The sequence below is a fragment of the Lissotriton vulgaris genome, chromosome 7 (assembly GCF_964263255.1).
Source record: "Lissotriton vulgaris chromosome 7, aLisVul1.2, whole genome shotgun sequence".
NCBI classification, from domain to species: domain Eukaryota; kingdom Metazoa; phylum Chordata; class Amphibia; order Caudata; family Salamandridae; genus Lissotriton; species Lissotriton vulgaris.
Window position 1 is genome coordinate 1,648,632,334 of NC_141695.1, and position 26,142 is coordinate 1,648,658,475.

A 26,142-nucleotide genomic window follows, 5' to 3' on the forward strand; every position below is an offset into this window, starting at 1 on the left:
CTGAGGAGTAGGAAGGGGGGAGGCCAGATCGTCGGGTAACAATGCTGGCCTGTGGCGGTAAGATCATGACTGGTGAGCAGCTATTTTAAGGTCTTAGGGGGCGGCATCATCCTTTGGAGGTGTCCGCCCAAGGGGAGGAGGGGTCACTGGCCCCTCCTAGAACTTCAGGGGCAGCTGGTAACACAAGTTAGGGCCCTCCTTTACTGGTTAAATGAAGTTCACGGGGTGGACAGAGTAATTAACGGGCTCGGCTGCATGGGTGGACCGAGTAATTAACGGGCTCGGCTGCAGGGGTGGACCGAGTAAGTAACGGGCTCGGCTGCAAGGGTGGACCGAGTAATTAACGGGCTCAACTGCAAGGGTGGACCGAGTAATTAACGGGCTCGGCTGCAGGGGTGGACCGGGTAATCAACGGGCCCGGCTGCGCATGCGCACCTGCGTAAGGGCGCAGCTTGTAAGACCTGACACCGGTTAGCGACCTTGCCATATCGCCATAAATGTTAGCATGCAAAAATTTTCAGATGAGGATGTTAGATTCGGTAAGGAAACAAGCTGTATTAGAATCTTGTTAAGGCTAGCCAATCACAATTGTCGATATAAATGTATCTAAATGTGTCTGAATATTTTAGCATAAAAATTGTATATTTTGTTTAACAATTTTTATTATTTCGTATCTTAATAAATAAGGCCGGGGGGTTTTGCGACCCCCCGCCTTCCAAAGACAAATCCTGTTCCGTTTCGTTGTGTTCTGGGTTGATGTGGGCTATGCAGGGAGAGGGTCGGTAGCCGCCACTGACCATGTGAAAAGGGGGGGCCGTTGGCCCCCCCGCCCGCACGGCGGTACGGCGATCCCCTCTCTCCTTGCCTCCCGGTGGTGTGGGGGCGTGATCTCCCGGCACCCAATGGTTACGCGGGAGGTGTGCGCCACACCACCGGTTGGCCGACGCCGAATCCCTGACTCGGAGGCGTGATGCAGACTTCCGGGACAAGGGGCCGGGCGTCGAGGGTTGAGGGGAGGGGGCGGCCCGCCACCTCCCCGCGTCCCTGGGAATAAAGGAGGGGGGAGCGCTCAGTTGGCCCTTCTTGTCGCCTGACGCTCCCCCACACTGGTCGTGCCCTGCGCTCGGGGCCTCCTCATTTTCCCCACCCACCATCCCTGGAACAAAGCTGTGTTGTGCATTACGTTTACCTGTTTTTGTTATTGATTAAGTTGTTTTCTCTTTAGGATGTATAATTGAAGCAGTATGTCAGTAGATTGCTGGATGTAGACTGGAGTTGTGTATATCTCTCGTGTATTAAAGTATTGGCTTCCCGTTTGGGGAGAAATGTTAAAATGTAATTAAGAATGTTTGCTGTTGTTCTGTTTAGGCCTTTTTTCCCATAGTAGCTTGATAATGTCATGACATGTGTTGTAGATAGTGTAGCTGTCCTTTAGTTCATTTTTTCCACAGGTCGTCGTATTTATTAGGGTATTGGACATGCGGTAAGGTCATGACCGGTGAGCAGGTATTTTAAGGTCTTAGGGGGGGCATCATCCTTTGGAGGTGTCCGCCCAGGGGGAGGAGGGGTCACTGGCCCCTCCTAGAACTTCAGGGGTAGCTGGTAACGCAAGTTAGGGCCCTCCTTCACTGGTTAAATGAAGTTCACGGGGTGGACCGAGTAATTAACGGGCTCGGCTGCATGGGTGGACCGAGTAATTAACGGGCTCGGCTGCAGGGGTGGGCCGAGTAAGTAACGGGCTCGGCTGCAAGGTTGGACCGAGTAATTAACGGGCTCGGCTGCAAGGGTGGACCGAGTAATTAACGGGCTCGGCTGCAGGGGTGGACCGGGTAATCAACGGGCCCGGCTGCGCATGCGCACCTGCGTAAGGGCGCAGCTTGTAAGACCTGACACCGGTTAGCGACCTTGCCATATCGCCATAAATGTTAGCATGCAAAAATTTTCAGATGAGGATGTTAGATTCGGTTAGGAAACAAGCTGTATTAGAATCTTGTTAAGGCTAGCCGATCACAATTGTCAATATAAATGTATCTAAATGTGTCTGAATATTTTTGCATAAAAATTGTATATTTTGTTTAACAATTTTTATTATTTTGTATCTTAATAAATACGGCCGGGGGTTTTGCGACCCCCCGCCTTCCAAAGACAAATCCTGATCCGTTTCGTTGTGTTCTGGGTTGATGTGGGCATACAGGGAGAGGGGCGGTAGCCATCACTGACCATGTAGGGGTCGCTTCTGTGACCACTGGCATGCCCTTTGTGACTCCTGGCAGTTAGCAGTGGCACAATCATTGGCAGGAACAGAAGCAGCTCGTCCTTGTGGACATCGGTGGGATCTTCACTCACCTTGTTTTTTGTCATTTCTTTAATTATACTAATCATGAATAATATTTCATTATTTGCTATTAGTTTAGTAAAACAAATGGAGTAAAAATAGCTGGAATATTACCCTCCCTGGGAGCTGAGGTAAGTAAAAACAAAATGCTTTTAAATGTATGTATGTTGCGTACATGCTTGCAGTTGTGAGTGAATATGTGTGCATGGTTAGGGAGAGTGTGTGTGCATGTGTGAGTGTGTGTGTATGTGGGTATGTGTGCGTATGTATAGGTATATGAAGGTGTGAGTGAAAGTGAAGGTCAAGGGGTATGTGAACTCACTTCTGCTACCTCTGGCATTTTGGTGAAATGACATCCATGGTGCATAGTACAGTTTTTTTAAGCATTGTAAAAGATACTATTGAAAAGTTGAATGGGTAAAAATGATAAAATATAACATTTGTGTTCAAAAACACCTTTTTTCTGTTATTTACAGATCTACTGAAATTATGCAACAATGCGAAACCAAATTAAGTATCAGGGTTGAATACAACATGCAGTAAATGAAAAGGCAAAATGTGTGTCATAAAGCAGCACTACCTGGCCAAAAACTGCAATTCATTTTTACTGGTTTAATTCCCAAATGGAGCAATCAGCATCTGAAGGATGACAAATTAACCTTTGCAATGGGTCGGCTGCCTTGGAGTACAGAATGTGAGGGGTGAAACTCCAAAACTGGTCCTTGGAATAGTTGTTTCCGGTCCAGGGAGGACATGGCTTGGCGGTTCGGGCTGGACTGTTCCCATGAGGCACAGGGTAAAGACTGATTTGCATATTGCCAGGTCTATGAGACTGCATGGTGAGTAAAAGAATGATGGATTTAACCCAAATCGCTTGACTGGGGGTGAATGTTTTGATTTGTTCTGCATTCCATCGATCAATTGTGTTTCTTTTGCTTCCTCAACCTAAGTGCGCCGGGTGTGCCCAGACGTGGGTCCCGGGCTCACTGTGCTACTGGAATCAAGCTTTCCTGAGTGATGAGGGGTGAAACCCTGAAACCAGTCCTAGGATGGTGGTCTCTGATCCAAGGAGGACCTGGCTTGGCAGTTCGGGCTGGACTGTTCCCATGAGGCACAGGGTCAAGACTGATTTGCATATGGCCAGCTCTAAACTGGGGTGGCATGGTGAGCAAAAGAATGATGGATTTAACCCAAATCTCTTAAATGGGAGTGAATGTTTTGATTTGTTCTGCATTCCGTTCATCAATTGTGTGTCTTTTTATTCTCCTCACAGGTCTCAATAGCAGGTGCAGTCCATCTTCTGACGAGGGTGTCACATTTATGTCTCACACTAACCTGTGGGCTGACCTGACTCCTGGCTCCTCCCTATCCAATTGGGAAAAAGTTCCCAGAGCAAACCTACTCACTTTTGCAGCAATTCCTGTGTGACCGACTGCACAGTATCCCATAGTGCCTGTCTGCACCTAAATCCAAGATGGCAGAACCTTGTGCAGAGCTCCCTCTGGCCACCCATAGGTGTGGCTATGTAAATTGGCAAACCCTCCCCAGATCACTGAAAACCAGTTCTGGGGCAGCTGCCTTTTCCGCTGGATTTAGAGCCAGCTTGACTAGGAAGACAAAAGGGAAGCAGACCCAGGTGTGAGCTACATCTGCCAGTGATATGGTAGGCATCATTTCAAAATATGCAAGGGACTAGGCACAGCTCCTAGTGCATCCTGTCAAAAGAAGGTCAATGCCCCCACACCTTAGGCCCATTGTCTCAGCCCCGGGAGCAACATCATACCTCTCAAGGTGATGTAAAATATTTAGTATAAAACCAAAGTTACCAATGAATTGTGTTTGTAATAAATATTTTCAATCCAATCCAATCCAATCCAAAAATTCTTTATTTCGGCCGTTTAGGCCATAAAAGATGCATAAAAACATACATAAAAGCATTTGTTAACATTAGGTACACATAATATTTAACAAGAACATAGTGTATTGGGAAGCAATGCCAGTAGATGGTAAAAGTTACAGTAGCAGAAAGGAAGGTTGACAATACAGTCCTATAATGATCTTGCTTTGAGCAACTTAGTCCTAATGTGCCACATGGCCAAAAGAAATTTTGCAACTGCAAATACAATGTGTGGGGAGGAAACAGTTTTCAATATTCTGAACGAGATCGCAAAGTTCCTTATGCCCAAATTCCTACACAAAGGCACACGCCAATGTTTCCTAGGTGTCTTATAGGAAGGGCAGAAAAACAGAACATGGATTTCCTCCTCATCACAGGAATTGCAGCCAGGGCATGTTTTGTCCTCCCCCTTGGCCCATTTGCACGTAAAGGATTTAATAGGTAAGGTGCCAAACCTCCATTGGATAAATAGCTTTCTTGCCAGAGTCGGGGAAATAATGTCCATAAAACATTCGAAGTGGTAAGAATTTTTGGAATCCATAAAACGTTGAGTTAAAATGCCAGTGCGGGGTGCAAGCACATGATAAGCAAGACTTTGTTCCTTATAAGCTTCTACGAGTCTTTTCCGGGGGACGCTTTGACAGCCTATTTCAGGGGCCAAGAACAATCTTTTTAACTGGTTCCTAGGCTGAGATAACGTTATTAACTTTAATAATGTATCCCAATGCTTTCCTATGGAACAGCTAACTCTGCAACAGTGAAAATAGCTTTTATGGCCTTGTCACTGTAATGCCATATTTAACATTACATCTTTACATGTCATGCTTTTAAATACCGTGTGCCCTGCCTCAGGGGCATGTAGGGCCTACTTAGGGTGACATATTAATATTTAAAAGGTGGGTCTAGGCATGTCAGAGGGAGTTATTGGGACAGGTCAAATTTGTAGTTTACAACTGCAGAGCCATGTTACTGGTGGCAGGCCTGCAATCATGTTTTTCATTGTCAGTCACTTTACTGATGGCTCCAAGTGTCCACTGGTGACATTTAACGTACGGGCCCTGGTATCCTTTGTACCATATACTAGGGACTAATAGGTAGATTAAATATGCCAATTTGGACATGTATTAGCTGTCAGAGTACATGCACTGGGGCCTGGTTAGCAGAGGTTAGTGCACAGGGTAAAAAAACAGCAGCATCAGTCCAAAATAATGGTGGTGATTATGCAAAAAGAGGCATTCTCTTACACTTACTTATAGGGTCTTTAAGCCTACCCTCTATATCCACTGGTTTGCTGTTGTGTCATTCACAGACTTCTGGTGCCCATATTACTGAAATGATATGTCAAACAATTACTTAATGAGACTATACAGCTCCCCCCCCCGCCCCCCATGATTTACTGCTGAGTCATTCACATTTTATTTTCTACCCACTACAGCATGGGGAAATGAGCCACTCCACTTTATTCATTGACTATGTTCACTGTACATACTCTTGAAAATGGAGTCCATTCACAAAAAAAGTAGTTACCTTCAGAGCCAGGAACCACTATGGCTAGGTGTATTTTTGGGGAGAAAAATCTTTTTACTTTTAATCAATGCTTTCTGTTTATATTAGTGAGAGTTCAGCAGCTCCACTAACAATCAAGTTTTACAAAAACCCTAACAAAACAAGCACTGACAAAGCCAATAAGCCCGCAGCCTAAGTCAAACCTATTTGCTTTACCAATGGTTATTTGTCCATTTATATTAATATTTTATATGGAGTTCAATATTTAGCCAGCCTATTCCTCCTATTGTACGAACGTTCGGGTAAGCATGGCGTGAAGGCCGTTAAGTGGACAAGTGAAAATTATTAAATATTTCGATATGCACAAACCCCTTGAAATTGTGCATTTAATTGCCAGATATTTGCTAGCACAAATATATCCTCCCTTCATACCTGCTATTCTTGCTACAGCTGTGAAAATGAAAGCTAAAAAGCTAGGCGAGGATTTTCACTGGTCCATTGGATAAAATCTGATATTTTTCCTTTATTCCCTTCCCCTGCCATGCCCCTTTCTTATCCCTCCTCTTCTCTTACAATGTGGGAGATGGGAGCAGGTCAGGGACAGAAACATAAAAAGAACAGTGTAGCTAAAGTGATGAAGTAGATGGAGAAAGAAGGTAGAAATATAGATGAGGTAGAGAGGTGAGACAGTGAGAGGCATAAGGTAAAGAGGGAAATGTGACACAGGCCGAAAGAAGGATGAAGAGAAGTAGAAAGAGGTACGAAGAGAAAGCGATATGATATATGACCAAAGACAAGATTTTAAAGTGAAATAGACAGATCTGGAGATGGAGAAGTAAATGTATTGAGAGAAGCCACGGTCCGCGCATGTAACAGCGGTGGAGCCGGGTAAGGGGGGGGGGGTTTCGAGGGACGATGCTGAGGGAAAATTTAATAAATAATTAATTTTACCTCTGCATTGTCCCTTGACATCCCCCCTTAATTCCACCCCACCACCCCACTGCTGTTACCTGCACGGCCGCGGCTGAGTGAGAGGAACGGTGGGTGGGGTACATGGTGTGAAGTATAGAGGTGAGGTAGAGGTACAGAGAAGCATGGGTAGAGAGGTGAGGTATAGGGGAAAGTATAGGTTGAAGCAAGTTAAAGAGAGAGTTGAGGTCGAGAGAAGGATAAAAAGACACGTGAGGTGCAGGAAGGCAGGTTAGTTAAAGAGCACTGAGGCCAAGAGAAGTGCAGACCCGGAGGACTGAAGGGTTGAAAGAGAAATGAGGTATAGAGCGAAAAGGAGGCAAATTAGGGAGCAGTAGGTGAGGGAGAGAATGACAGGCCAAGTTGATACAGTGGTAGAGATGACAAGGTATAGAGAGAGTGGTTAGATAGAGACAGAGGAGAGGTAGAGGTATGTGTAAAGAGAGAAAGGTAAGTCAGGGAGGGTGAGATGAAATTTGAAGGCTGCACTGAGAGTAATGGGAGAGGAGGTAATAATAGAGAAAAGCAGGTAGAAGTGAGGAATGAGCATGGCAGTGAAGGGGTGCAGAAGAGAATGGAAGAGGCGAAGTGAGGTATTAGACTAATAGTGAGATACATTGAGAGGTTATGCAGTGTGTGTGAGAGAGAGGATCCAATGATAGAGAAATACAGGAAAAAAGGTAGTGAGAAAAAAGTACAGTAGTTACAGAAGTGTTGTAGAGGGAGTAGATGTAGAGAGGCAAGGTGGAGAGGTGATGTAGCAATCAAATGGTAGGATAAATTGAGAGGTTAGGTAATGAGGGTAGACAAATGAGGTAGGGAGTGGGATGTGAGGTAGACTAAGAAATGAATAGGGAGAGGAGAGGAAGAGAGTGAGGCGGTAGATACAGGAGTGAGAGAGGTAGTTAGAGGTAAGATATAGAAGGATAGAGAGAGACGTGAGGTAAAGGGACAAGGCTAATGGAAGGTGAGGCAAATGGAGACGAAATACAGGAAGGTGATATAGAAATAGCACTGAAAAAGGGGCTAGAGAGGTAAAGATTTAGAGGAAGACCCCGAATAGTAGAGAGAGAAGTGAGGTTGTATTCAGGAGGGGCAGCAAGGTGTGTTGGTTGAGAGAGTTGAGCTAGAGAGAAAGGATAAGTTATATAGAGATGTCGAGATAATAAAAAGGAAAGAGAGGTGACGTAGAAGAGGTGGTGGAGAAGGAAGGCAGGAGACATGAGACAAAGATATGAGAAGGAGAGCTGATAGAGGTGACATGGATTTATTCAGAGTGCAAAGTAGAAAGAGAATGGAAGAAGGCAGAAGGGTGGGATTCAGCGATTAGTAAGGTAGATAAAGGTGAGGTAAAAAGCTAAGGCAGGGGTAGAGAGAGGCAATGACTACATAGGGTGGTGACGTGAATCAATCAATTGGTATTTGTAAAGTGCTGCTGGTCACCTGTGAGGGTATCCAAGCGCTGTGAGGTGAAGAGTGAATAACAGGAAGGTAAACGGTCGCGGTGAGCGACAGGTAGAGAACGCGGATGTAAAGTTAGGAGAAAGAGAGAGAGATGATACAACAAAGAGTTAAGAGATAACCAAAAATAGGTAGACAGGTAACCAGTGGTGTGGTAGGGACAGGTAGAAAGATACAGGGTTGGAGGTAGATGTAGGCACATGGAGGGGGTAAAGAATGAGGTAGAGAAAGAGTTAAAGTATACACAAAAAGAGTGATGTCACTTTACCGGGGGAGTTCTGTTGATGATGGAGGCTGAGCAATTGCACACTTTGCCCATGCCTTAAAATATCTCTTGTCCTTTGCTATTCAAAGATGCTTTACATTGCAAAACAGCAGTGATTAATGAAAGTAAAGGAAGTGGGGCCCACAGCCCACTCCTTAATTGCACCACTTGACAGGCACTCAGTGATGCCTTTTGTCAGGTGTGTCAAGGCAGCCATCCCCTCCCACTTTCCCTCCCAACTCAACAGGTCTTAGGACACCGCCAGCAACAATTCCTGAAGACAATCCATTCTGAAAGCTTTACACACGCTCTATAGAATACAAAGGACTTCACACGACAATATATCTAGTGATATTCAAGATACAATAGGAGGCAGCAGCAAATGACTTCTGTAAGATATGTGGCTTCTGTCTTCAAAAATAAAATTGCATGCCTATTCAGCACATTCAATGTAATGTCACATCTGTGTGCAGGGGATTGGGCTTAATTATACTAATACCAATCATTTATGAGGCACACAGGCAGCAGGATGGCTCAGTGAACTGAGCCCCCTTGGGTATGCGGGAAGCAAGTTTGAATCCTTACAGGGCCAGCCAAGCCTTTCATCCATCCGAGTTCGCAAAACTGAGTAGCATCAAATTGGATAATCGAATCTCCTATTATTTATAGCTCTTAGAAACAGCAGTACTGCAGGGTGAAGTGCTATAAAATATAGCACATAATTGAATTACTTTAGTATGTAATAGGTGTGAATTATTATGCAACTCAAATGTACTCATTTTATCAGGGAAACATTGTTTACAACGCCCCCTTTACAACGCGTGTCATTACAACAAATTTTTTACAACGCGAAATCCATTACTACGCATGTCATTACATTGCATAATTCATTACAACACATTCCCCAAAGAAACGCCCCAGCGGAGGTAAAATAGTAATTGCGTTGTAATGAATTATGCATTGTAATGACATGCGTTGTAACAACATGCGTTGTAATGGATTTCGAGTTGTAAAAAATTAATTGTAATGACACACGTTGTAACATGTGCATTGTAAAGTGTCCTATTCACTTTATCAATATCAGAACAATGAACCTTGAAGTCAGCTCTGAAAGGACTCATATTTATGTCACACTGGTTACAAGCCGCTGCTTACATTAGCGCTTAATCTATTTTAGGAACTTAAGAACTGCAGGTTATCGGGGGCGTGGCTTAGTCATTAAGATTCAGGGGATGTGACTCTCAAATTTCCCAACTAAAATAGTTGGAAATCCCAACACAGACATAGCAGACCTGACTCAAGCCCTCCAGACCCAACTACCAAGCCAAGAATACATTTATTTGGGTGAGTGGTGGGGGAGTCACACCCCAGACAATCCCCCCTCCCCCCTTGAAGCAATGCCCCTATAGGCTGTACAAGGAGCTTGTTGAATTGCTGAAACCCAATGTGGTATTGTATTAGGATTTGAACACTATAGGTTAAATGAGATACTTTGCAGCAGCCACATACAACCCTCTGAGCTATTCTGTGATGACTCAGACCTCTAGCAAATGTTTAACAACCGGGCCTCTTTGCTACTATTACACCAATACAATAACAAATACACCTAGTAGGTCAATTGAGTTAGTAAGATACTTCTACCTTTCATAATGTGGTAACCTAAAGCTTAGAGGTTTGACTCTATTTGCCGCAACCATAGCCTTTCTTTTGTGTAGGATGAATTTTTAAAAAAAACTCCACTGATCTGGGTAATGAAGACTGCTTTGTAAGGCTATTGTAGCAAGTGGTATGTGGGTGGAAGTTGGCAGTATACTGTATAGTTTCATCCTTGTGGTCTGATCTGTTCCGTAGTATCATTAGTTCCAGGGCGCCTTTAGTTAAAGTATTTGCGCGCTTTTTAAAACTGCCAAATAAAAGTAAGTAGATACGGGGCAAAGGTTAACGTCCGAGGGCCTCATTTATGAGGCCCTCATTTATGAGGCCCTACTGGCACTATTGCTTTGCCGGAAGGCCACCTTTTTGAAGTTCTGGTGGCGCAATGTGCCACTGGTAAATTTATAAGGCCACGTAAAGCCACGTTATGTGGCTTTTCATGCCTTAAAAATATGTGCCCCTTTAACACAGAAAACGGCTTGAAAGGGGCGTTCCCAGCAACATCCATGGCTTTTAGACACGGCCCCAGATTTACGAGACATCGTAGGTCTGAGGCAGCGCCAAAAACGTATGCCTCCCCAGGAGAGGCGTAAGGGACAAAACGAGGAGAAATATCTTTATTTCTCCTTGCTGCTGCCGGTGCTGCTAATGACAGTACCAGCATAACTCTAACCATCATATGCTTACAAGTGTGACCATTCAGACTATTCCAGGCCCCCACGTTTATAAGACAGGCTTGGGCAGCAGGCTTTGTAATTTTTAAGGTATAATGAATAAATAAACAACCGTTGTTGTCCCCATCTCTAAATTAGATAGACAGTGCCACCATGTGGCGGACTGTCATAGGTGATGACAATGATGTGCCCGTTCTGAGACCTGGAAACACTGGCTCAAATTAAGCGTTGCTACTTGGACACTCTGATACATTAGCGCCAGCTCTGCTTCTTCTTACATCCTGTAGTACTCCCCTGTGAGCCATTCCTTCCTTGCTCCCCCATGCTGCTCTAACCCTACCATCTCCCATTCTTCCCTCATAGAAACTACATTGCTATCTCCTTGCACCATGCAGGCTTCACTCTTGATCCCTGTGAATTTTCTACATTTGGATCGTTGTCCCTAAACCTGCACCACATGCTGCTACCCTTTGCACTGCTTCTCCTTGAACCTGTGCAGCTTCCCACGTCACCATGAACTTCTGTTCATTGCACTCTGTAGCTGATTATTCTTTGCACCCATTGCTGCATTGTGCACTGCCCACCACCCTCACCGATAGTTGTAGTGGTGTTCACCATTGTTTTAGAAGGATTCAGGAGCAGTGCAATGTTCCCTAACACACAGAACAGATGGCACAGGACATCAGAGAGCTCTCTACCACACCCAGGACAAGTATATGTGCAGTGCACGATTCCCTATGTGTGAGGCTAAGCGCTAAGGGGCAGATTTACATTTACTGGCGCATCCCTGCATATCGGCAGGGATGCGCCAGTAATTGTGCGCCGCAGCTCCGCCACCCATGATGCGCCGCATTTACAATGCGGCGCACCAAGGGGCAAAAACGGCACAGATGCGTCACGCATATGTGCCAAAAGCGGCGCATTGCTGGAGTTTCGAGCAATGATCAGGGGGGCCCTATGTGCACAATGCAGCGTCAATCCTTACGGCTGCTTTAAGTAGGCGCAGGTTTTTGACGCAGCAGAGGCCCAAAAGTGACTGAGTGAAATCTTGTAGATTCCACTCAGCCACTTTTGGGAGGCGTTCCTGCACTGGAACGCCTCCCCCTGCAAAGGTACGCCTCTTCTGGCTCAGGGCTTTACAACATGACGCATCTGGGAGATGTGTCACGTTGTAAATACCCCGCACCATGGCGCTTCTTTTGCGCCGCCACTGCCTCACAAAAGTGACGCAACGGCGGCGTAAAAGTGGCGCAAGGGGCTTGTAAATCTGCCCCTAAGTGTCCGTAAGTGAAGTGCCACCTCTTCTGTGTATTAGTCAAGTTTGCAAACACCCTTTCAGGACACAAAAGCCAACACGATTGTCACTATCCACATGCTACAGAATACCAGAACATGTCTTCACAGTTGAGCATCTATGTCCGGGTACAGGTTGCTGAGTAAGCACAAAAAGAATTTACATCGCGAATTTTCTCTGCCATTTTTGATATGATGAAATTGAGGAACTGGAGCAAATGAACATGAATGCCTCCCACAGCAATCAAAAGTACAGAGACCCGAGCAGCAAACATTGGCGTCCGCAAGGAGGGCGCTTGCCCCCAGCCCTTTACAGTTGTCCTTTAATGACTCTGCTCTTGCCCTTTGACATTGTTAAAAAAGGGCCGGAGGATGAATGACGTTAAAATTATGCCCCCCACTGAAAACATTTCTATGGACGCCCGTGGCAGCAGATAACATCCATTCTCCTCTTAATTCTTAATTCAGTCTAGGGAAACTTTTGGGCTGCTTTTGGGTTTATTCCGTATTAAGTGAAGGAAAGACGATTTGCCAAATGTAATCTGTCATTTAACGCTACATTTTAGTGAAATGCATCCTCGTGTCAATTTCTCACATGAGATACCATTTTACAGTAAAAAAAATTGCACAAAAAACACAAGTGTCAAGAGCAACAGGGACTCAACTGCTGGTCATTTGCGTTATTCTCACGCACTCACAATAACATTTTGCCACTAACGCCGCCCAATTAAGGGGTAATGGTGTAATTGTGGGATTCCACAAAACAAACAAAATGTCTAATTCACAAAATTGCACAAATGACGCCAGCATAATTAACATTTTACCCAAGCCTACTACTTTTATGTTATGCACCACTTTTATAACTTAACAAAGCTGGTCCCGGAGAAGTGTTAACTGAGGCTTTCAATATGCATATGACTCATAAGTAACATATTTAGATTGCCTGATGTACATATTACAGTATGATAGCAGTGCCTTTGGGGCCGATTCACAGAACTAACTTAAGACAAAATCCTAAACTTACTACTTTTGGTATTCACAGAAGTTAGGATTTTGTCTTAAGACAGACTTAAGACAGAATCCTAACTTAAGTCTGTCTTAAGTCTGTCTTAAGACAAAATCCTAACTTCTGTGAATACCAAAAGTGGTAAGTTTAGGATTTTGTCTTAAGTTAGTTCTGTGAATCGGGCCCTTTGTTGTTACCGACTTACCTTCATGATAAGGTTGTGCACAGTGCTCGCTTTGGTTTGTGGAGAGACGTGTTGCCTCACAGCTCTCCGTGACCCCTTCACAGTCAGAAGGATGAGGGTGTAGGAGATTAGGATAAGGGTGCAGGGAATGATGTAGCAGAACACAAATAGTGCAATGGTGTAGGATATTGCCTTGTGCTCCTTGTTGGATGCTTTCCAGTCTATGCAGCAGGCGGTCCCATAGGGCTCAGGTCCATAGCTTCCCCAGTCTGCCAATGGGGCGGTGGCAAACACAAAGGCATACGCCCAGACACACAGTAACAGGATTCGGGCATGTGATGAAGAAAACTTATTTCCTAAGGGAGGATAAAACAGAAATGTGCACCATTATGGTATGTGCTTGAAAACATGGTGATACCCTCACATCCTTCACTAAAAAGCCCTTCCTTTCTCATTTTGCACATCTTCTTCAGTGCTAACAGGTAAACCATTTGTCAGACAAGTTACAAGTTTCAAGGTTATTTTATTTATGATTACGGAACTCCAAAGAGGTCCACATAAAATCACAAAATTGCATACATGCAAGATAATCGAACACCTCTTGAGGTCAGGAAAATTGCATAGGGTAATTCTAGGTTCTCTGGATCTTAACCTTATATTTCATTTCCTATTTACCACTGTGTATCCTCTCTTCTCACACTGGGCACACACCCTATGTGTGTTTCATATATAAGTGTGTTTGTGTTTGTACATGCATGTGTCTATTTCTGTACATTCATGCATATGCATGTGTTTCTATGTGTTAGTTTCTCAGAGCCATATCAAGCAACAACTTATTTACCTACTAGTATCTCCACCTCTTTGTCTAGGACCATAAACTTTTAACACATTATGGAATAAAGGCACTGGGAATTAGTCCATGTGACATAGTCTAGTCTATATTCTCAGACCAACACGAGGCACGGATGCAGGGGGTCAGGTACAAAGTAGCTCACTGCCTGCAAGGAGATATCCAATCTGATCACTTTGGTCCTGGAGCACCTCTATGCTACTAAGGAGATGCCACAAGCCTCTGGCACCTTGGCTAGGGTGCAGACAGTGAGTCAGTTTGGCAGTGACTGAGGCCTGTCAGCTGCTGTAAGGCACTAAAGACCCAATGTAGAGGTTGGTGGACAGGGTACTCTGACACAAATGCAATAGAGTAACCTGTCTGCCAAACCCTCGATCCACCCACCTCATTAAGATATTGATGTTCTTTAATTCTGACTCCATCTTACATTTGTCATCAATTTGTGTTGCCTTTAGACAGACTGCTCTATTCATGAAGTGTTTCTGCCCTTTGGACTGCAACGTGTAGAAAACCCCCCGTCCTTGCTTTGAAAGCAATCTCAGACACTAGCTGGCCTAACTGCATACAGACATGTTCTGCCATTATTGATTGACTTATAAGTGCTGTAATTGATTGACTTATGGGTTGGGCAGAAACACGACGTAAGGGGGACATTCTGGTTACATGATGTTTTTCTATTGGCTAATATTTTGCAGATCTTGTATGTCCATATTAGGTATTTTGTATGCTTGCAGAAGCTAGGACTGCCCCTTTCTTTGATGCTGAGTTTGTAACTCTAAACATATAAAAGGCCTCTGTGTTTTGTACCCTTTAGACCACCTCATTCGGTTGCTACGGCTTCTGTGTGACGTGGCCTCACCTATTAAATTTAATAAAGATGTCTTTTAATATTTCAGCTTCTGTGCCAAGTTATTTTGTATTAGTGAGACCCTTGAGAATGAAGATTTCAGTTCTTCAATATGGGCGGGCCTTAAGTGGCTGTCAGAGGACAGACTTTACACCGCCTGCCCTATTAGAAATTGACAGTATGATATATTTTATTTTCAGTCCTTCACAGCCTGGAAAAACTTGCCTGTGATGGATAAAAAAAACACTCCCCACAGCCTGAGAGAAAGCCCAGGGTTTGGGGGTCAAAACTCCCATTTTGGGAGTTTGTTTCAGAAAACCGAAATCTTTGGAAACGTTTGGTGAACAGCGGTCAAAATTGAAGGCGGCCATTCACCAAAGGTTTTGAACGTCAAAAGTATCTGTGGTTCCTAAAATTTCATTTACTGTATGGTACTTTATTTCAGTTGTAGACCATAAAAGCAACAAAATCATGGATTCAAAATATGAACCTACACTAATAGCAACGCAACAGGTGCTTAAAAACAATATACCAAAGTATTATGTATGAACCTAGGCGCAAAACAGCACAGCATATTGGAATCGATAAAACCACATGATAAAATGCAGTATGGAATTATGGTATAATGACAGAAAAATCTACTACAACACTAAAGTGCTTGGTACATATGTTCAGCCTCTTAAAAAGGCAAAAAATATCCAAAACTTTAAAAACATCAGCCTGCAATTCTTCTTTCTCATAGGGGCTAAATTCCTCGTCAGGAATACCTGCTTCCAACCTGCTTGGCTTTCGGTTTCTCCTGAGACTAAAACCTGTCTAACCAAGCTACAAAGGACCAATTTGTTGGCTATTGTCTAGCTCTAGGAAGCCAGAATGAGAAATCATCCTAGAACGAAGAGGCCAGATACACTCTAGGTATTTAGTAATTGAAAAAACAATAAAAGGGGTGCTATCTGATCAACAAATTCTCAAAAGCAAAAAGAACAGTTGGACGGAATGATGAACAAATCAAACATTCACCCCCAGTCACACGGATCTGGGTTTAATCATCATTCTTTTACTCACCACACCACCCGAGTTTGTACCCAGCCATATGCAAATAAGTCTTGACCCTGCTCCCCATGGGAACAGTACAGCCCAAACTGCCAGGCCAGGTCCTCCCTGGACCGAAAACAAGCATCCTGGGACTGGTTTCTGGGCATCACGCCTCATCAGCCAGGCTAGTTTGAATCCAGCTTGGGACTTTCGAGCTGGGGCAAAGACGGTTTTAAACCCTTGCTTGTAGGATGGTATGATTTCCCATGTTTGTTGGAAAATTAGAATGTCACCATTCTCAATGAAAGCACCCCAATTCTCTTGAATATTCTTGCTTCCAAGCACTGCAATATTCCAGGAAACTAGTGATAGTTTATTATTACTAATACTAGTCATGGATGAAGCTATATTTCCCTGAGGTAAATGGTAGGCTCATCTGATGAAAGGTTCAATAGAATTTCAATGGAGGATGGCCCAGCATCTAAACTAGTTAGTTAGTTCTGAGCAAAATATGTCTATGGCTGCTGGTGAATACCTCCTGGTGCGCTGGTCTCTGTGACAATGAGTCTCGCTGTAGGAGAAGGCAAGGTGTGGACAAAATGCTTTGAGGGAGACCTGGGCTGCGGGGAGAGAGCCAGCGCCTTTTAGCACGGTGACATGCTCCTTCACCTCACAGGGGCTGGTGAGCACCTCCTGGTGTGCAGATCCTTGGGACACCGAGTACCGCTGTAGGAGGAAGCACAGTGTGGGCAAGAGCTTTGAGGGAGACCAGAGCCATGGGCAAAGAGGCAGCAATAAAAGTGCGGTGATGAGCTCGTCCCTGACGTAATGAGTCCCGCTTTAGGAGTAAGCAAGGTGCAGGTAAAATGCTTTTAGAGACACCTGTGCTGTGGGGAGAGAGGCATCGCTATAATCAGGAGACGAGCTCCTCTCCCATACAGCTGCTGGTGAGTGCCTCTTTGCATGCTGGTCCCTGGGACAATGAGTCCCGCTGTAGGAGCAGGCGAGAGATAATGTCCTCTACCCTTGATTGATGGAGTTAAATGCTAAATGAGGCCCTAACTCCTCACCATTCTTCTCTAGGATGCCTTGGGTCAACGTGATAAGATGTGTGGCTCTATAACCTGGCTGTGTGTAGACATTGGGGGAACTCCTAGTACCTCAGAAGCCTATATCAGCCGGTTGGCGTTGCCCATTATGCATAACTAACTTAGTGCATTGTTAGGAGTTTGGTGGATCCGTCTTCCAAATGGCTCTTATTCCTCTCCAGCGCTGTTTCATACTTACCAGGAAAGGCATGTAGAACCTGCCCCCTAGTGGTTAGAATTAGTCTAATCATGACCTGACCTGCCAGTGAGTCACCAAGAATCGTATATGATCTCCTGGGAGGCTTCTTTCAAGACTAAGGCATCACAAGCAGAATGAATAACCTCTTGGTGTACAAGGCAGACACCCAGAACCCCAGATTTGCCTTGCTTTGCATCTCAACATAATTTCCTCAGATTCAGTGGAAGCATTCTTTCATCCAGAAGATAGTGATGACCGCTCCTTCCATATGGGGCCAAGTATAGTTTGTTAGGCTCAGTCCACAAGGGTTACTGAAAAACATCTAGCGGGGCTGCTACTGCTACCCAAATATCACCATAGGGTAATTTTACCATAAAAAAAGCATTTGACCTTCACGAAGAAGCATCGGAAGGATGAAGGAAATCACAACCACTATTTGAAATAAATGAAGCAATCTTCTACATTGAAGAAGTGCCTTCTCTTGATCAGAGAATACTCAAGACTATCACTCACCTCCTGCAAACTGAAGTTTGGACATATGGAGCTCTGTCTGGTTTACAACACTGAACACTGGGCCAGGAGCACCTAGGGCCCACTCATCCTCCATTGACCTGCACAAGGCACCTTCTCTAGGCTAGAACTTTCAACTATAGGTTTAATCGCTTTACCCACAGTTCTTATTCCGAATCCAGCTAGACTGAATTTTGGTCTTTCTCAAAGATTAAGGGTGAAGGAAAAGTCTTTGACAGTTCAACTTTCCAGCTATATACAATAGTCCCTTGCATTGGTAAACAGGGCAGTGTGTTTGATGTTCTTTCATGCTTGGACTTAGGGCCATAACAACTGCATTATAGCCAATGGTACTTGTAACATGAAGAACGGGATATCCCCCACATTTTCATAGAGTATCCCATCTGCCAAACTCTAAAGAACTTCTAAGGCCTTTTCTTCTTCGATTTAAATGATTATTTCCATGGTTTCCACTGTTACCATTAACACTTGACCTTAGTTTTTAATATGTTGATGTGTACTTTCCACTTTTCTAGATTTTGTGGGTTTTTATTGGACTGAAATTTACATATCTTTCCTCAAAGTCTATTGTTTTTTTAAGTGTTATTATTTCACACACAGCTTTTGCATCTTTGTGCTCAAAAAAGCTCCCAAATTTTGAGCTCATTGAAACCGTTTATGGAAACACTGGGTTTGTCCTGCATTTAGCATCTTGTTTGTGAGCCCAGTCACAGCACCCTTGAAGACTGTGACCATTTATTGCCCCAAGTTTCCTCGGCCTTCCAGGCAGGTTTCTTACGATGGGATAGCAAAGCTTAACACAATATATTATAGCATGATGTAATATAACATCACATGGGTAAGTACATGAAGGCAAGGAAGGGGTCTATACACCTTGCCTTCATGAACTTGTCCAGCGCGTTTGATAATGTTAATAGGAGCAAACTGTGGGGCATGATGGGAGAAATGGGTTTTGAGGAGCCTTTGATCAACCTATTGCGTAGGCTGCATGCAACCACCACCACCACCGTAGCTAAAAGATTTGGACCAAAGGGAGAAAGGACAGGGTCCATTGTCTCAACAGAGGGAGTCCGTCAAAGGTGCATATTGGCCACATTCCTCTTCCTTCTATACACAAATGGACTAGAATCAGCTCTAAAAGTCCATCGAATAGAGGGTATACCGATACCGCTTCTGTCATACGCGGCCGACATGGTTTTAATGGCCTTAACAGCTAATAGCCTACAGAAGTCTTTGAACACATTCACACATTTTATGCTAGCTCTAGATTTAAAGGTTAATTTCGCTAAATCTTATGTCATGGTCTGTGGACCAAGTCATACCAAATCTAGAAAGTTCATGGTAGAGGGGAACACAATTGACAAAGTTTCGAATTTGAATTACTTAGGGAATGTTTTTAATAATAAATTGACCAGGGAACACCTCATTATATCCAGGGTATAGAACACTAGCCGTGCTGTGGAAGGTGATCCCAAAAAGCGCCCCAACAGCTTTCTGTCACTCTGAAGTAGGGGTTGATTTGATTTCTGATCGAATAAATACTCTGGGCAAAAGTCTGGCTGTCGGAAGAGCTAAAGCTCCCAATAGAAATTTTTAAGCATTGCATGTCACTGGATAATGCCGAGGCTATCCCATGGCTTTGCTATATGAAAGGAAAACTTAATGAAATTGACCTAGGGCATGTTTTGATAACCCTAACAGTATAGATACAAGCACGAAATTGATACCTCCACAGAGGAATGAAGGCCGTCGCCGACTGGATGAAGGACAGCAGACTGAAGCTGAATTCAGACAAAACGGAGGTCCTCATCCTCTGACCCACCCCATCAGCCTGGGACGACTCCTGGTGGCCCACATTGCTAGGCACACCCCCGTAACCCACCGACCATGCACGCAACCTGGGTTTCATCCTCAACTCCTCCCTCTCCATGACCAAGCAAGTCAACGCCGTCTCCGCGTCCTGTTTCAACACCCTCCAAATGCTCCGTAGGATTTTCAAGTGGATGCCTCCCGACATGAGAAAAACCGTCACCCAGGCCCTCATCACCAACAGACTCGACTACAGAAACGCCCTCTACTCAGGAACAACTGCCAAGCTCCTGAGACGACTACAACAAATCCAGAACGCCTCAGCACGACTTCGACGTCCCCCCACGCAGCCACATCGCACCCCACCTGAGAGGCCTGCACTGGCTCCCACTCAACAAGAGGATCACCTTCAAACTCCTCTTCCATGCACACAATGCGGTACACACCACCGGACCATCATACCTCAACAACCGACTCAGCTTCCACACCCCCACCCGCAACCTCCGCTCTGCCACCCTTGCCTTGCCACAGTTCCTCGTATCCGGAAAACCACCGCCGGCGGCAGATCCTTCTCCTACCTCGCCGCCAAGACCTGAAACGATCTCCCTGCCAGCCTACGACAGACCCAGGACCTGCTGGCCTTCAGAAGTCTTCTCAAGACCTGGCTCTTCGATCAGTAGCAGCCCCCCCCCCAGCGCCTTGAGACCCTCACGGGTATGTAGCGCGCTTTATAAATGCATGATTGATTGATTGATTGATTATAAAAAATGCATATCGAGTTGAGATTGACAATCGCCAGCGGCCAGCAAGGGGACTACCTCATACTGATCAACTTCTTTTATATCAGCAATTTTATCTGTCTTTTACCAGGAACATACAATTTAGATTTCTGTTGACCAGATTTAGGCTCTGCACATTGCACTTTTTAGGGGCCTTTCCTAAACAGGTTGGATGGTGCAATAATATTATACCTTGACCTTGTGACAATCTGTCCCAACAAAGCACCCTGCACTTTACCCTTTTTTGCACACTCTACAAGGTCCCAAGAGTTCGGTTCCTTATACCACTCTTAAAAGACATCAGACCATGTAATTTTCAGGAGGGTTTTAACTTTTTATTATCTTTGTCTACTAAAGTAACTTGAATGACAGTTTTACATTTTATTAGGATGGCGTTATCAATGAGGAAACAATATGAAATATAATCAAATGTTGGCAACTCCTTTTTAGAAGACCGTTTTTTAAACCTGTTTGGAACTTTGAAATATGTGAGCTATGTGATTTTATTGTATCTTTTTATGTAATTTTTTATGTGTGCTTCATGAATGTTATACTTTTGTGGTTAATTCTAACCAAATAAAGTTATTTTTGACTTGAACATCACATATCATAACAGTGTTTAATTGCATTATGTTGAATAACATACAATAACAATCAGAGCCTAACATAGCACAGCATAACACAAAATAATTAAATGAACATGGGGAAATCAGTGCACTCTGTGGTTTCCTAGTACCTAGAAACATTTCTATCAATGTGATGTTTTTAACTTTATATTTCAAACCAGTGAAAACTAGAGGTCATGTTAAACAACAATATTTTTTTTGCTCTGATTATCTTTGTTGTACTAAATATCAGAACCCTTTGCCAGTGACAATTTACTATCATAATTTTCATAAAGATAAATTCATATACAAATTAAGTTCGTAATGTTACTGTAATAAATACTAAACATGTATATGAATCATTCAAGTCAAAAAGTAAATTATTTCAGTCAAAGACTCATATTTGTAAAACATTGTCAAAAGTACAATATTCATTCTTTCTTTCGTTACATCATGCACAGCCAAAAACAGTTCTAATAGCATGGTTAATATATATTTACATTAAAACCACATGCAAAATACAACGTAAACATAGATTAAAATATTAGTTATTATAAAAGCAGTACAAAAGAGCTACAACATTTTTAATTGAATTACAATAACAATCCCCTTGGGGTGGATAACTTGTTTTATATCACAGCAATAAAGTGTAATAGTATCTTTCAGTAGCTTCTATAGCACATTCAATCTCCCATGCTGGGCTAGTTATCAATGTACCTAACAACAATCTGCTAGTCTGGTTTGATTTGGTTTTTATTGGATTAGCGCAGTTAATTAAAACCATAGCTATAAAATATCAACACTGTTCTCATATTAAAAAAGCAAAAACTGGAAAAAACAATCAAGATTTGAAATCCTGTACATATAAAAAACAATCTTGTAGGTGCCAGTATAATCACAATACAGTGCAGGGCCTAAAGTAAAATAAATTAAATTAGTGCAGGAATGCTAAGTAAGGGGACAGAAAAAGTCTGTGATGAGTTTTTGGGGGTAGAGAACTGGAAGCACGGGGGCCAAAGAGGGTAAAAAAGGTTGTCCAAAAGTCTCACAAATTTTCCAATCCTTACAAGCACTTGAGTGTCTGAGGAGGTAAAGCACAGGGCTGATGCTTCCCAACACGACCTAGTGCCCCATTTTAAATATAAGGGTTTTAAAAGAAGTCTTCTAGGGGCGTCCAGGGCAGGACAGCAGCACAGGAGACGCAGCCATGATTCGGTCTGGTAGTTGCACAGTCTGCATGCCCCCTCCTCACTTGCTGGAGCCCATCGGTTAAAGGCAGTTGAACGCAGACCTAGGAGACGCATGAACATTATATTCTTCCGAGCCACTGCATTTAAATTTTCTAGGAGGTAAGATTGAGGTGCCCCAGGGAGGTATGAGTTGCTCAGGGGGAGCAAGACTGTTGGAGTCCATCCGGTGGGAGATTTGTTTGACCTGCTTATTGATAAGCTTTTTCCAGACTGTGTATGGAATAGTGTCTGAAGTTAGTAATGAGTTATCGATCTCTAGCGATTTTATAGCCTTTGTAACTTGACGATTCCAAGGATTTCCAGGACTAGCAAAAGTTTCTTTTAGCCGGGCTTTTAAAGTGTTATCTGCGGCTTTTAATGTCCTTATAAAGTATTTCAGGGTGTCAGCCTCACAATAAATAGATTGTCTTTGGAGGCCCAGCTCCAGTCATAGTCTTGCCCTTTGAATGAAGTTTGGAAGATGAAGTAGCTAGTCAATGATATTCTAGGCTGAATTGGGATTAGATGCTATTTTAATCATGGTCTTGGTTCTGATATGCCATATAGACTCAAGGTTGTTTGCAACCGAGGAGACTATGCATGATCTTGTGTCAGATGTGCAGATTCTCAAGGCCGTCTTATATTGACAGCCTCCTTCACATCTTAAAAAGGGCTAATTTTAGTCAGGTCAATCCAGCACTTATTTACTTACAGATGCTTTCGGGAGATATTGCACCTAATGATCTTAGTTTTTAAAAGCTGTTACTAGACTTAGAAATGGCTGTGATTAATTGTCTTGAATGTATAGATCAACCCCTGTTTCTGTAATGCCGTTTTTTAGTAATTTTCTTCATAATTGCATTGGTAGTTTTTAAAATAGTTTTTTATGTTTGTTTTTATCTATTCCTTAAAGAACATGTATTGTAACATTATGAGATCGGCTTTTCAATATATATATATATATATATATATATATATATATATATATATATATATATATATATATATATATTGGTTTGTTGCACTTTTATACTTTTTATTTCTAAAGCCGAATAAAGTTTAGATTGATTGATTGATTGATTGACAGACTCCCAGGATTCGACAGAGCAGCACAATCCATCACCTGCGTTGTCTGGTGTACACTGGGCAGAAAAGACAAGAGATGTTCTGCTTCATCTGCCGCCCTGCACACAAGGCATAGGGCATGAGCCTCTTCGAAACACCTACATTTATTGGTGAAATTTGCCAGCGGTTAGGACCCTAGCATAAATCTTATGTAAAGGGCCCTAGTAAAGGGGAATCAATTTAATTATGAAACATCTCAAACATTGGTGTTGGCTTGATTTCTAAGAACCAACCAATCTTTCCTGGTGTGTTGACTGAGTTGTTTTCCCCCTTTCATTTTCCCAGAGTCAACTTCACCAATTCTATAGAGGAGTTGCTAATAGAGGCAGGGTGTTCCCACAAGTCTGTGAGACCCAGATTACATAGGGTCTGCTGGACATATTTCAATTCATGATAAGTATCTGTTCTTAAGAACAGCTTGCATTGGTGCAAATGAAAACGCCCAGAACTTATAAGGATTTTCCTATGAAGATAGAGGGGCACTTGCATTAAGTAATTTGCAGTCGCAACGCCTTTGACTAGCAAACTTGTAAGTCCTTGCAAGCACAAAACAGCAAGTCATATTGCAAGTAAGCATTGGAAAAGCACATAGATCTGGCCTTGCATGCTGCTGTAAAGCTTACACTTTTTTTTACAACCATATGCCACTAAAGTATAAAGAATAAGTATAACACATGCTGCCGCCTAAACATCGTGGTGCTATGCTTACAATAAAATGTTAAATAAAATAAAAATTAGCTACTGCAGTTAATAAAACAATAAGGGAGCTTCTTAACTCGCAGGCACTTACAAAAGGTATATCAATTCTTTTTAGTTTTAATGTAAGATAAGATGATTCTTATTGGTGCAGTGAAAAAGTGTTATTGACCTTGAATTACTGTTACCTGAAAACACATAAGGGTGATTAAAACACACAAAAAAGTATATAGAATGGAAAGAAAATTGATTGCCAAAATAAAATAATAGCCAACCAGCCAATACTTCTTTTAAGGGGGATGAGTGCAGGTGACCAGGAAATTTGCATCATTCACAGTGCAATAGAGCCTGCTCCTGAAGTGGGCTGCTCTGTTGTAGCATGCTGGATAAGGCGGTGGGTAGAAGCAAAGTGTGAATGACAGTAGAACTGAAAAATGGATGTAGACGGTTGTCTCAAAGCTCCTCTGTCTATGTAAATATGTTCTGTTTATAAACACATTCGTGGTCGCAAGCCATTGGCAGGTTACCAACCTGTCCCTGCTGATGACATTGATTCATTAAGTGGATGCTGCTGTGAATCACAGCTGTGGGCATTGTGGGAAGCAGACTGTGGTGCAGAGGACCACTGCGTTCTCTCCTTTATGTCATTCGCAGCACCGGGTCTAACATGTGAAAAAGTCAGCATCCTATGAATGCAAGTCCTAGGATGGAGCTCTGCATTGCCTCACAGGCCTCCATCTCTGCACTTGCAGCTATTCACAATACGTCAGAAAAGAAATCTCACATAATAATGAAGCAGGACACTGGCATCTCTTTGTGCAAGGTGCCTTTGCATTGCAGCAGATTTGTACATCAGTCACAGTGCAAAACTGGGACAGTCCTAAAGCAGTCGCTGTGCATAAAACACTGACCACTTTGCAAACCTTTCTTTGTCCAGTGATTAAGCATTATTGTATGCCCTTGTGGTCAGAGCACTGTTAGTTATCCTGCCCTGCAGTTAAGGGGCCTGGGACACAGGCAAGGAGCCTTGATGAGGTGGGGCTGGTTACAAGCCCCTGAGTGGCTTTGGACTCTTATTTGATGACACTGCCATCTGCCTTGAGGTTCCATGATTCTGAACCCGTTCAATAAAGGTTGTAGCATCTAGTATGTACAAGTGTTTTCGTCATAATCGATCAATGGGAACACTACGTATTCAGGGATTTCGTTCGAACCTTCGGGTTCCATTTTGTGTACGGCAGCCATTTTGTGTGGTTGCCCTCACATAGGCCGATGACTGCGGCCGAACGAGTCTTTGGGACACGTACACCTTTAGCTGACTTTTGTGTGACCTGAACGAACTGACTCCCTTGCCCGAGGCTGACCTCGTTGAGACAGTTCCTTGTTAGGCAGCTGGTCAGATAGAGATCAAAGAGCAGGACATTGCTGAGTTTATGGTACATGCACACAACCTTCTATCTTGCTTCTCATCTGCTTCTGTTCCTTCCTTTATGGCTTAATTATTGATTTGGGTTGAGGTCTTTATGATGGGTCCGTCCGGCCTGTTCGAGCAGGAATGTTGGATTTTGCCTAGTCATTTCTGGTGGGCTGGACAACAGAAAGTGGGTTTGTCGTCATGCGATATGTTTGAAATGTCATCCTCCGATTGGTCAGTTTGTATGTAATCGATGCTAGCCAGGAATGTGATTTTTAGCATAAAAGACAATGCTCCGCTCTATGAATTTGTGCAGTCTCTAGCGAACCACCCGTGTTGTGCTTCGTAGACCTCTGTTCCTGGTTGCAGCCAATAAATCTGGTCTTTGACGTCACCTAGAAGTGTCCCGTGTCTCTGTTTGCCAAGGCAGGGGAACTCGAAGACATCGGGCGTTTTCCCTGGCGCCGCTGGGTTCTAAAACCTAGTTCTTCAGCCTACAACAATTCCGTATTCCCTTTCCTTCTTTCACCCATTGTCATGCTACAGATGTGAAGTGAGACAATGAAAATCCGTGGGATCTTCCCACAGGTGGCTCAATACTACCTAATGTTGGTTTATCTAGCCCAAAGGTCCTGGAAGATCCTGTGTTCTCCTATAAGTTAATCCTTCCCAGACCAGTACAGCACAACTGA

General features: G+C 43.5%; 1 protein-coding gene across 1 annotated transcript in view; it reads right to left on the reverse strand.

Annotated features, from left to right (window-relative positions):
• Positions 1 to 26,142, reverse strand: part of LOC147706203 (opsin-5-like) — a 419,843-nt gene that overhangs the window by 68,950 nt on the left and 324,751 nt on the right. The window contains exon 5 of the mRNA XM_086929045.1: positions 13,265 to 13,599. Coding sequence (XP_086785171.1) covers positions 13,265 to 13,599 — 335 coding nt within the window. The remainder of the gene's footprint in view (positions 1 to 13,264; positions 13,600 to 26,142) is intronic.